The sequence below is a fragment of the Octopus bimaculoides genome, chromosome 13, assembly GCF_001194135.2.
Source record: "Octopus bimaculoides isolate UCB-OBI-ISO-001 chromosome 13, ASM119413v2, whole genome shotgun sequence".
In the NCBI taxonomy this organism is placed as follows: Eukaryota; Metazoa; Mollusca; class Cephalopoda; order Octopoda; family Octopodidae; genus Octopus; species Octopus bimaculoides.
This window is the reverse complement of record NC_068993.1, coordinates 22,571,681-22,585,515: the sequence shown is the minus strand read 5'-3', so window position 1 is coordinate 22,585,515 and position 13,835 is coordinate 22,571,681. Positions and strand designations below refer to the sequence as shown.

At 34.3% G+C, this 13,835-nt stretch overlaps 1 protein-coding gene across 1 annotated transcript in view; it reads left to right on the top strand.

Moving 5' to 3' along the window:
* LOC106868155 (glutamate receptor ionotropic, kainate 2) overlaps positions 1 to 13,835 on the top strand; it is a 243,872-nt gene that overhangs the window by 200,861 nt on the left and 29,176 nt on the right. Inside the window, exons 6-10 of the mRNA XM_014913291.2 lie at positions 4,241 to 4,477; positions 5,919 to 6,023; positions 6,916 to 7,035; positions 8,446 to 8,649; positions 13,387 to 13,690. Coding sequence (XP_014768777.1) covers positions 4,241 to 4,477; positions 5,919 to 6,023; positions 6,916 to 7,035; positions 8,446 to 8,649; positions 13,387 to 13,690 — 970 coding nt within the window. The remainder of the gene's footprint in view (positions 1 to 4,240; positions 4,478 to 5,918; positions 6,024 to 6,915; positions 7,036 to 8,445; positions 8,650 to 13,386; positions 13,691 to 13,835) is intronic.

The following is a 13,835-nucleotide window of genomic DNA, read 5'->3' as shown; positions in this document are numbered from 1 at the left end:
TATATGTATGTATATTAGCATGGCTGTATATATATTATTCATATATATTTACATTTGTGTATACATATATGTAAATAAATATACGCATAGTCAGCTACATATGTATATGAATAGATATATGAATATGTATGCATGTGTGTGTATATCTGTGTCTATTAAAAATATACATAAAATGAAATTTTGTTTCAATTGCAATTTTCTTCTACATAAAAACACATAAGTGTGCTTATAATCATATATACGTGTGTGTGTGTGTGTGTGTGTGTGTGTGTATGCGCACAACACTGACATACTTACATATAGAAATACAAATGAGAAAATGGCAGCTATAACAACATGGTACACATACACACATATATACATATACTTATTTATTTATAACTAGGCATTTGTTTAATTTTCTGTTGATGGAAGATAATTTCAATAAAGTAATAAATCAAATATTTGTCTTATATGGTTTTTAATTAAATATATTTAATTCGTATTTGTTGTCCGTCTTCATACCACTCCGTTATTTCCCTCAGCTCGATTTTGTATAAATTATGCGAATGAAAGTAGGCCATGAATATTATTTCCTCTTTTTGTACACAGCTACGCCACTCTCCTGAAGGTTGGAAAACTGTTCTGATAATGATGTTTATGGTGGGAGAAATAATATTTTTGCAGTTACACCTTTACCTCTCAACATTCAGAGATGGGGGGGGGAGGGTTATTTCAGTGGCATGCCAATTCAAGAGAATCTTTGTTTTTGCCATTGTCTTAATTTCTGATTTGAGTTCAATGGCAAATTAACATGAGGCATTTGTTTACTTCCCGCAAGGATATATCATTGGAATAACTGAAACATTTTTTCTCGTGTGATGTTTAACATACTAGTTATATTCAGAATGACAGACTGATTGTTAATCAGACTGACAGATAGACAAACACGCAGATGAATTCCTGAAACACACACACACATATATATGCGGGATTGCTCGTAACATAAACGTGGGTATTAAGGATAAATATGTGTTCACACTCGGCTGTATATTTCTGGAAGTGTTGGTCGGATATCAGTTATGCGATGACGCTCGATTGTGTACATATTTAATCCTAGCACTCTCAAATTTATATTTGAACTGCTGCACTGATGAGGCGAATTAAGTGAGTAAATATAACTTTACTTTAATCACGAAACGCGTATGTAGCTAATCTGAGTTGTGTGGATTCGTTATTTTTTTTCTTTTTGCCTACGTAAAAAAGTGTATAACTATCTGGGAGATCTTTATGGTAGCAGAAAAGGAATTTTAACTCCTATTTCTAAATTCGGTGCGTGGTGAAGTAATTAGCTGACCCCTAATTATAATTATGTTTATAATTATAAAATATTTATACATATGTATGTATGTATGTATGTATTATGTAGCTGTGGATGAAGCTACCTTCCAAACAGTCGCACCCAGTTATAAAGACTCGGAGCAGAACAATTGCATAGATGCACTATGAGACCTAGAAACTTATTTAAAATTAGAACCAGGGACATTATTTACTTTTGACGGATATTTGTTCTCATCTTTGTTGTTAACAAAACGTTTCGGCTGATATACCCTCCAGCCTTCATCCGATGTCTTGGGGAAATTTCGAACCTGGGTTCTCATTCCTAAGTTATTTTTCGATGTTATTATTATTATTATTATTGTTATTGTTGTTGTTGTTGTTATCCAATTCACTGCCTGGAATCGAACTCGGAATCTTGGGTCTAGTAGCCCGCGCTCTTATCCACTGCGCCATATGTATCTTTTCGGACAGGGCTTTCACATGTGTGAAAAGCTTCTCCGAAAATATACAAGAGATATGCGGGCCATGTGACATCAGCATAGTTTTCAAAAGTAATACAACACTTCGCAAATATCCCCTCCTATTAAAACCACCAATAGAAGAGAATATGACCAAAGACTATGTGTACTCCATCCCATGCAGCTGTGTTAGGTTATGCAAAGGCGAAACATGTCGCCCCCTCAGAATAAGAGTAGACAAACATCGCAAAGCTGTGACACGAGAAGACACTGATAAATCGGGTATAGCTGATCATGTATAGAAAAATGGAGACCACCTCTCCCTCTAGAATGAAGTTAAAATAATAGGCAGAGAACACCACTGGAAAATACGAAAACTAAAAGAAGTAGCATATATGCTAGGACACAACGACCTCCTAAACAGACTGAGTGTAGATATGAGTAGCACATGGGAACCGGTGTTAAGGAAGCATAGGAAAATATTAGATTTATAAGTCCCAAAATTCACTCTAAAATTGCCTACGGGCATATGGCGTTGTGGTTGAGAGCGTGGGCTATTAACCCCAAGACTTTGAGTTCAACTCCAAGCAGTGACCTGAATAATAATAATAATAACATCGAAAAATACCTTAGGAATAAGAACCCAGGTTCGAAATTTCCCCCAAGACACCTGATGAAGTCTAGAGGGTATGTCAGCTGAAACATTGTGTTAACAACAAACAAGATGAGGACAAATATTCGTTAAATGTAAATAATGTACATAATTCCTTATCTCTTAAATATAGAACTGTAGAGCCGGGGAATTTTAGTTGGTTAACCCAACATTCAACTTTGGTGAAAAAGTTAAACTGATTACGTTGAAGGTAATTGAATGTAAAAAGACATTCCGAAATGAAGGAAAATGAAAAATTCCAACTTGTATTTGTACAGATCTCAACATATTACACCTTAATGACAAGCGTTTGAGCAGGGAAAAAGTGCAAACTAATAACAAAATAGGATCTATATGATACATATACCAAATTAACAAAACATTTGAAAACAAACTCTACATGCAAGAGAATTCGTTCAGCAACTCCGGAAAATAGGTTTTTAACAAATATTTCTAAATACATTTAGAACATGTAAAAACCCGGCTTAGATTTTGGGAAAATCAAACTCTTACATGTACGGCTCTTACTGTAGTTCTCTCACTCGTCCGTTGTATTTGACTATTCTTTATTTTATCAACCACGGGGTGATGAGAGGCAAAGTTGGCCGCGGAGGAATTTGAACTCAGAATGTATAGTGTCAGAAGAAACAACGTAAAGCATTTTTCCCGACGCTCTAACGATTCTGCCATCTTCCGTCTTTTATAGGCACTCCTAGATAAATGCATGTTACCAGACGTTTGGAATAGGTTCCTTGTTTATCTACCATATGAGGCGAATATGATAAAGCGTACGAATTTGAACTTTTTGACTGTCAATTATCGTTCCATAAATTAATACTGTTTATCATCTGTTATATTTAACTAACATATTTTTATTATAATTTATTTTGTTATAACTTTTAATTGTTTTTAAAATTTCTGTCAATTGATGTTAAACGTTTCCATGATGCAGGTCTTCTTTGTCATACATGTTTTGGTGTGCTTGATCATTTCCATGTTTTTCTTTTACACATAAACACATGCATGTAAGTTTCGAATGTATTCATTTTGTTAAAATTAAGCGAGAAATGATGTCAGCGCTCAACATATGTCTAATCTCCACGCAATGTGTGTGTCTCTCTCTCTCTCTCTTCCTCTCTCTTTCTCCCTCTCTCTATCTCTCTCTCTCTCTCTCTCTCTCTCTCTCTCTCTCTCTCTCTCTCTCTCTCTCTCTCTCTCTCTCTCTCTCTCTCTCTTTCTTTCTCCCATTCTTCTCTCACGCTTATGCTTTAAAATTCAAGCTTCAGCACACGTATATTAATTTTAATTTGTTTTTCCAAGTTGATTATATGTTGCTATTTTTATTGCAGTTCACATCTGCCAAAACTAGCAATGCATTAATAATTATTTCGTAATGCATCGATTTTTTTTTTTTAATATTTTTATTTAATATTATTAAAATTTTCTTTGGAAATGACTATTTCATTTTCGCTACCGTTCATACGATCAATCCAACGTCCTCCTTATATTCTAAAAGTATGCTCTAGTCACTAAGCCAAAGACATTTACCATTTTTCTCCATCAAAATGCACTTTGCAGTCTTTAAATACATTTTTGTTGTTGCAATTGTTTTACTTTCATCCTAAGTTCGATTACGTACGGCTCATAGAAACGATTTGTGAAATTTGTGAGTTTCAACAATATCATAAATATAATAATATCATGTATTTTTTATGTATGTGGAAGTTATATATGTATATATCTGTTTATGTGTGTCTATATGTCTATATATGTTTCTGTTATAATATGATGTTATTCTTTTCCTTATCAGGATGGTTATATAAGCTCAACCCTACGTTCCTTTGTGGCCATGAACACCAATTTCACTGTTCTCAGTTATTTACCGTTAAGAGAGGGTCATAGTGATGATACCTTGAGTAACACTAAAAGTTATCCACGGGCAGTGGTTTCAGATATAGTTGAAATGCTGAAGAACGCATCTATATCATTGAAACGATATCCTAACATCGAGGAAATGAGGGAGAAAACTAAACGGAAACTACAGAAGGTAACGTTAAAAATGATAATGCTGTAATTGATTATATATGAGTGTAACTGTGTCTGTGTAGGGGTGAACGTGTCAGCTTCTGTAATTTTCTATGTCACTATTTGTGATTATGCATGTACACAACTCTGTAAAAATTTGGGCTCAGAGATGATTAAATATTTCAGTAATTTTGTTTGTAACCAGAGATTTCACATTCGACTCCATAGTGGAAAGCTGTAGGCAAGACTTCGCTACAATAACTTAGTTTCAAAGACTGTAGTAGAAGTGCTTCAACGGAAACTAAATTGAAGCCCGTCCAATTTAGCATCCCTCCAATGCGAATGTATAGTGTTTTTTTTTTGGGGGGGGGGTCGCACATAATGACAAGCTGAATCAACTTAAACTATTTAATGTGTTTGCGTAAAACTCAGAAAGTAGTTCCGCTGATTGAACAATTATAATACTCCTGATTGAATTTGACAGAATATCCATCTGACGAACTAAAGCCTATGATGTCATTCTTGTTTCTTTAATGAGGATTTTATCGATTAAAATATGTATGCATGATTGGTGTACACCATCGAGGATCATGTAAGCTCGCGGCGAATTGAAACAGCAATCAACTTTTAATTTTCATCTCTTGCAAGTAATCGTTCATGATGTTAATTACTTTAGGACATATATAAATGTTACAATGTCACAGGATACAGTTCAGCGTTAATAATAAAGGGATTTTGTGCTCAGTCGATCAAAGAAAATCATTTGAAGGACTGAGATTGAGAAAAAACGTAAAAAGTGGTCAATCATTCACGTCATTTTATGTATCATTATGACTTCAATTATTTTGCAACATCAATGTATTCGTATCAAAATACGAGTATGTACGCACGTACGTGAGTGTGTCAGCCCTAGAGAAATATCCTATTTGTAAAAAACAAAGCTTCTTTAAAACTCACATTAAAAGTATGCAGAGTCATAGAGCGAACATTTAAAACTTCTGTATATATTTACTCTCCTGCTTACAGACTGAATTCCCACACTTTGTTTTCCATACTCGAAAATCGCATTATCTCAAAGTTTCTGTTCAAACATTTGCTAACGTAATCATGTTTGAACATTTACTAGCACAATCCAGGGTAACAACAATTATAAGAATATACTATAATCAACGTTTAGAAGCTTCAGTTGTCAACCAACAGTCCATAAATGAACTCAACTAAAAAGTCTGTTAGGCCAAATATAGTGCGTGTTTGTGTGTGTGTGTGTGTGTGTGTGTGTGTGTGTGTGTGTGTGTGTGTGTGTGTGTGTGTGTGTGTGTGTGTGTGTGTGTGTGTGTGGTCTTGGTATATATTTGAAATGAGTGCACACGAGTTCTCTGCAAACAAATTTGTTTCCGATCTGTCCTTTCTTCTGTAGTTTTTCTCAGTATTTTCAAAACAACTTGCTTTTGCTTTGCTTTCAGTTTAAGAAACATTTGGAAACTGGATGTATGCACTTAAGCAAAAGAGGGAAAAGAAAAGGTATTAATCTATACTTTACAGCAGTTTTTGGGGAAATGACACAAAAAGTAAGTATTTCATTCTCTTTAATATGTTTTCTCGAGGATATATAAAAGCCAATTTCTTTTCAGAACGCCTAGCGTACTATAGTATATACAATACCTTGGAGCAAAAGCCATCACCTTAATACATAGCAGACGCCTTGAGCGGTATTTTAAACTTTCTTATAAAATGTGTATCTCCTTCAGTAATGCGATTCTACAACATGTAATCACTCAATTCATATTTTAAACATTCTACTCGTGTGTGAACATTTTTGATCTTTACTAACTTTGAGACTGAGTTTCTTCTTAAGGAGTATATGCCTGCATGTAATTTCCCCTAATGTGACAAATTATATGTAGGGGTCAATATGTATATAACAACTGAAGTTGTATGTTTTTGCGAATTGAAGCAATGTGCATGGTAGTAGAAGTGACATATACGTGGTAGCTGTAAGGTGGCGCACTGGCAAAATTGTTAGCATACCGGGAAAATGCATAACGGTATTTATCCCTCTTTACGTTCTGAGTTCAAATTCTGCCGAGGTCGACTTTGCTTTTCAATCTTTCGGCGTCGATAAATTAAGTACCTGTGTTTCACTGGGGTCGGTGTAATCGACTAGCCCCTCTCGTGAAATTTCAGGCCTTGTGTCTTTAGTAGAAAGGATATATGTAGCAGCTGGAGCCAAATATATGATAACTTAAGCAGCAAAGTATTCAATAGTATGTATATAACTTAGGTTACATGTATGTAATAATTCAAGTAACATGTATAATTTGAAAATCTAATTATTCATTGATGAATGAGATATTTTTACTTTTTCAATACAAGACTAATTAGTTACCTGATTTAATATTTCTATGGTTATTTCCCTCAAATTTTTTTCTCTTAATATTTATTTGTTACATATATTTTCAGATTGCAATCTGGAATTCTACTACTTCCAAACAGTTTCATGTGTATCAACGTAAAATCCATCCGAATATCACATATATGTTTCCTTTAAAGGGACGCAGAGTGAAAGTGGTCTCTATCTTGGTAAGTTATTTTTATAATTCCAGGGAAGTACTCTGGTGCATCATATCGACTATGTCATTTCCTCCAGAATATTTCTTTAAATAGAAAGTTAGGAAGTTCGAACCTGGAAATATATATAAGTATATTTAGTTTTTGCCTCCTTTTACGCTCGAGGTTTTCTCATAATCTTTATGAGTCTATACAATACATTTATGTCTGCTTTGAGTAATGTAATGAATTAATCATTACTGTGATTTTATTCCATTCCGTATATTTACAGTAATGATACAATGTCGGGCTTTCAGTATTTAGTTGCGTCATGTTACTTACAGAGTACAAATCTTTTTTTTTTTTTCTCAACATAATTACCAGGAAAATGTAGCCGACCATAGCCCCTCGTGAAAATGTAAGAAGTTTTGACAAAGACTGAAGAAAACATTGATATTAATGTTACTACAATAACTATAAGGCGGTAAGCTGGTAGAAGCATTAGCAGGCCGGACGAAATGTATTGCGGCATTTCCTTCGACTTTACCTTCTGAGTTCAAATTCCGCCGAGATCGATTTTGCTTTCATCTTTTAGGGTCGATAAAGTTAGTACCAGTTGAGAATTGGGATCGATGTAATCGATGTAACTCCTCCGCCAAGTTGTTGGCATTGTACAAAATTTGAAGCAAGACCTCTTGTAAACAGTTTCATAAGTGATTTTTGTAATATATTTTGCATGAAAATATACAGGTTTTGTAAGTTGTTATTTTAATGATTTTTCACTCTCCTTCCTTGTGGTAAATGCAAAAATGTTATTAGAGTTTAAAATCTTACTTGTTTACTCTCAGTTTTTTAATTTTTTTTTTTTTGTTTTTTGTCAAATAATCATATTCATCGAGGCTCTGACTAAGGGAATTGAATTTGAATGAGACAATATTCATTACTATGCATGGTTTTAATTTCGTACACATGTAAGCCAATGGATTTAGATATTAGTTCGTATTCTTTTGACATTTATAATTAGCACTTTATTCTGCACTTCTGTTGCTGTCTTCTGGTCCGAGTGAAGGTATTACTGTTACTTGACGTGTCGGTGCTCGCAGAGGACGATGATTATAAGAATATTGAGTTCTAACGTACGGTTATTTATCTCGCTATGACAGAGCAGAAATAATGTATATATTAAAGTATACTATCTTACTGTTACTCCGAGTTTCTTGTGGGCTTCGGTGATGTGGTGCTGACTAAAGTGAAGTGACTTGAATTAATGAGAAGCAATCAAGTTTATACTATGTTAGATATTCTTTCTGTTTCAGATATTGGGTATACTTTAATTTGTTCAAATTATTCCGCTTTTCCTAACACCAATTGTAAATATCTATGGTTGTACATGTCCATATGCGTGCGTACTTACACACAGTCAAGCTTGAAATTTTTTTCCAGGAAAAGCCATTCACTATGTATAAAGACGATTACGAAAAACGATACGGAAACGACCGGTTTAGAGGTTTCGCGGTTGATTTAATGGATGTCGTATCGAAACGCTTGGGTTTTGAATATGATTTGTATCTCGTTGGCGACGGAAACTTTGGCGCTAAAATGGACAACGGAGACTGGAATGGAATGATTGGCGAAGTCCTTGCTGGGGTAATTATGATATAATCTTGCTTTTTATATATTGGCTTCATTTATTTTTGCGGCATTTTTATTTCCTTTATGAATATCTTTGTATTTGTTACTGTTAATGTTCTTGTTGCTAAAGTAAGACATAAATAATTAAATTATTATTATTATTATTATTATTATTATTATTATTATTATTATTATTATTATTATTATTATTATTATTACTATTGTGATATAAGGCGGCGAGCTGACAGGAACGTTAGCGGTATTTCGTCTGTCTTTATGTTCTGAGTTCAAATTCCGACGAGGTCGACTTTACATTTCATCCATCGGGGTCGATAATTTAAGTACCAGTTGCGTACTAGGGTCGATCTAATCGACAAGCCCCCTCCCCCCAAAATTTCGGGCCTTGTGCCTAGAGTAGAACAGAATATTTTGCTATTATAATTATTGTTAATGCAGCAAGCTGGCAGAATAGTTAGCGGATCGGACGAAATGTTTAGTTCTGAAATCAATCTCCGCTGAGATCGACGTTGACTTTCATCCTTGGGTGGATGTAATAGACTAGGTCCTTTCTCAAAAAATTTTCAGGCGTTGTGCTTATAGTAGAAAGAGTGCTTAGAGTTATTTACCTTGTTGTGGTGATCTTGAAAATTTTAACAAACAGTTCCTTTACTGCGGTGTTCATATTCGATTGAGAGGGACTTTTGTAGAAAGGCATTAGTGACATAAATGAAATAAACAGATTCGTCAGAGAGGTGAACCTGGATCGTCGGAATCTTCTGCGCTTGTCAACAAAAGAAATCGTATCGTTTCCTATTTCTGATAAAGTATGTAAGTTTTATCTCCTGACGATAGCAACAAAGAAAACCCATGATAGCTATGCTTAGGTAAACAGCACATGAGAGACGTAAAACGGTTATCAGATATTGAAACTTGCGGATGTCGCTTGCATTGTGCTCACCTCTATGATAAACATTTTATCAAGTAAAACATATCTCTTTCACATATGTGTCAAAATACTGATGATATCATGGAAGTCAAAAGATAAAGTCTGTTTTACGACCACAAGTATCTATGATATATTGTTTATCTAATGATAAACAATATTTCTTCCTATTCCATGTAGCTTTGTTCCGAGTGAACACTTTCACGTGCGACCTTAATTTATTCTATCACATGACGCAATGCGATTGAGGAGCTTATCATAACAATTCCCACCTTCTAGTGCAGATAAAATACTGCTTTCATATGAAATGTATTACACTATTCTGTTACTGTCTACGTATGTAATGCTTTAACCGTGGGATGAAATGGAATGCTTAAACAGTTACACACACAACATTTATTGTCTCTGTAAACAATTGGCTGTTAAACAATGAAATGGAATCAAAGAAGTGACTTATAGATTTATTGACTGGAAAATCAATATTTAAAATTAAATTTAATATATGTAACTGATATATTTTGATGGGAATCATAACACGGAGAGCAAACTATTATACTTCATTCATTACTAGTGTAGGTTTAAGTTCAGCCAGCTCCACTTTCCCCATGTATCGTAGTTTATCGTGTTATGATTTGTTAAAGCGTTTTTTGTGTAGTCTAATAGAATAATGATATAAATAGATCATGTCTTCAATTTCCTTTTAGAGTTAAGATTACTTAAACTTTTCCTTATATACATTATTCTTAGAAAACATTTTTAATAATTTTCATAACAAAATCTTAATAAAAAAGAAACAAGAGTGGATCAGGTGTTTCTCAAGAAAATCGTGCGTAACATTTCCTCGAGCACGTTCACTTCACGAGTTGGAAGAAGCGACAAGTGTAAAGACTGACCTTTCAATACAGTCTACATGTTATTTACATTATCTAAAGCATCAATTGCTTCAACAATTGATAACTTTCATGAGAAATTATGATAGTTCTGCATAAACTTCTGCTAATTTTATAACTTTCAAGATAACCGTGGAATTCCCTAGTTATATGATTATAGTTTAATTGACTAATCTATTTATAGACTGGATTTACATCTTATTTGTTATTAGAAAAAAGTTTTAATGCTAGAATATAAGATTAGTATATCTTCTTGAACGTTTCCAGGTTTTCAATGGGTTGTAATTCAGAGAAAGTAAGACAAGATAAAGTATTTAAAACAGAGCCCAGAGTGCGACATATCAGAGTAATTGACAGAAATAATGATGGTGCATCGAGTTAGTTTGAAATATCTGGCTCGTTTATAGGTGCAGAAGCCTAGCTAGAGAGGAAGCTAGGACATAATTTACTGACTGAACATTGATTGTTAAATAATTTTGATTAAAAGGCTGTCTTAGCAAACTGTCAAATAGATAATTTTTTATCTGTAAACTGTTAAGTAGACAGATTACTGATGAAAGTCGAAGTGTGATGTATACTGATGTGCTTTGAGAAGAAATATCTGAATACGATAAAGTGAAATAGACAATCCTATCGATTTAGTGAGAGTTTCATAAATCGAATGAATAGGATACTGTGCAACCAAGCAAGAGGATAGCGGTTTGTATATTGATACTGGCATTACACTTATTCTCAATAGTTCAATCCACCTATTTGTAAGTAGGAGCTAAAGGGCCAAATGATTAACCGTTATAATTATCATTAGCAGAAACAACTTTGAATATTTGATGAGTATCCCGTTAGTCTGTATTATTGTTTAGCTAGAAGTCAACCCTAGTTGGGGAGACTTGTGATGAATAGAATTCAGATAATGACCATCCAGTCTTTTAAGTATAATCACTATATTTTTTAAATGTCTTGTCATATAAGACGCAATGGAGGAAGTTGAGGAATATTTAACTGCTATTATTTCTAGCATGGCGATGGATTCCGTAGAAATTCCCTCGTTGACTCGTTACTGGTCCTCTCGTGGTTGTGATCCTTTAGAAAAGTGCTGACGACACGGGCCTATTTCCAATCCAATACCACTCAATATCAAATACCACTCCATCGTAAATGCTTGAGGCTAGAGACCACATTTGCTATAGATTTATTGTCTGGAGATGGGTCAGTTGAATACAGGATATACGTTGATTCAAACACAGAAAGACTTTAAAATAGAGAGTAAAATTAAGTACATCAATCGTTCATTTAAATCGTTTAATTGTATAGATTATGTACTCTATGCAGTATTCTTGCACATTTTGTATTGTAAATTCTATTCTATCAGAGGTACCGAAAAGAATATTCGTTTTTCAAGAAAACATTTTTGACACTATACCAACGATAGTTTTGGTATAACAAGCCAATCAAAGGTGTCTTTGAAGTCAACCAACGAGCATGGATTTAATGATTAAATATTAATGTGGACACACGATGCATGTATGTATGCATGTATGTATGTATGTATGTATGTATGCATGTATGTATGTATGTATGTATGTATATATGTATACCTATTAGTCCAAAATATTACACACACACACACACAGAGGGAAACTATAATTGCCATTAAATATGACATTGTGTTAGAACACCTAAAATGCTAGAAATAAGAGCTAAAGTGCTCTCATACATTGCTAAACCGCTGCCTAATTTAATTATTTGTATACACTTTAGCGATTCCATAAATTATCCATAGATTTCTATGGTGTAGACATATATACAGGAAGCGATCTTATCCGGAATCGGACGAGTTTTGCCGACCCTACTGAAGAGGCTTCGGAGTAAAAGCTGAAACCGTCGACGGTTTACGGGTATCACGACCACCACATTTGGCCGTTTACGCTGACTGTCAGTATGTATGTACACAATTATGTGCATTGACTGAGCATCAGGGCACTTTACCTTGCAGGAGTTCTATTACCCTCCGTCATATTTTATAACAATTACAGTTTTCCTGTTGGGAGACAATAACTTAAGTAAGCTGCATATTGGGTATGGCATGCTTTACTAATTTCCTTTGTGCAAAAATTCCACAAGTACAAGAGAAAAATATGTAATGTATATCTTGATGGTGCGAGTGTTTGAAAATGCCAACGATGCTTCAGCAGATGCGAAATCGGTTATTTCGATCATTTAGTTGGGTTTCGACCAGAAAGATGAACTATGCTCTATAGTGACACAGTAAAAACTGTGTCAAAATGTCTGGTACTTATTCTGAGAGCTTAATAAAGCCGGGTTCACTTTACAAGTTCATCAACAGATTGAGTAAGTGTACAGAAAAGTGAAGTGCATACTTCGTGAACTCCAGTTAACAGAAATGTAATCGTTCTGTAACATGATAATACAAGCCCACATTCAGCGAAAATAATCCGTGCAAAAATATATTCATTAGGCTGGGAAGCTCTACCTCCAACTCCCTACTGTTAACACCTAGCACCATTCTGGTCACTTCAGCATTCTACAAGAGGAAAGACATGTAGAAGAATAATGGATGTGGAAAAGGCACACCAAAAACTTTTCACTTTAAAGAACCTGATTTGTGGGCCGTATTTTGCTGCTTACGAGGCCCTTATATTTTGAATGAATAAATATATGAACGATATGTTTTATGCTCATTTGAGTTCATGACATGAAATATGAGATTACTTTTCGGTAACCCTAATATTTATTTTACATCTTTTTATTCCATTTAATTTGTTATTTTGATGGCTATCAAATTTTTCTAGCTAATATTTCTTGTTTAACCCTCACTTCGTTTATCTATGTAAATATCTCACGTTCTGCCTCATCTTTTTCTCACTTCACTAAATGATTAATGTCTTCTCTTTATTTTAGAACGCCACTATGACAGTATCGCCCCTCAGCATTAATTCACAGCGCGAGGAGGCAGTGGATTTCACTAAACCTTTTATGACTCGCTACATTAGTGTAATCATGAAGAAAACTAAACTAGAAACATCATATTTTGAGTTCCTCAACCCCCTCTCGCCACCTGTTTGGATATGCACATTCGGGGCATTTATTGTCGTCAGTGTAATACTGTACTTCCTGGAGAAACTGGGCATGCGTAAGAAAAAGGATTATCCTTCGATTTCGTTCAGGGAGAGCTTCTGGTTCATCTTTGGATCTTTACTACAAGGCAAGAATATCTCTGTATATATAAATATAAGCATCTCTGAATCTGTGTAACGCGTAAGGCTGTTTGTCAATCTATCACTGACTCTCTCTCTCTCTCTCTCTCTCTCTCTCTATATATATATATATATATATATATATATATATAT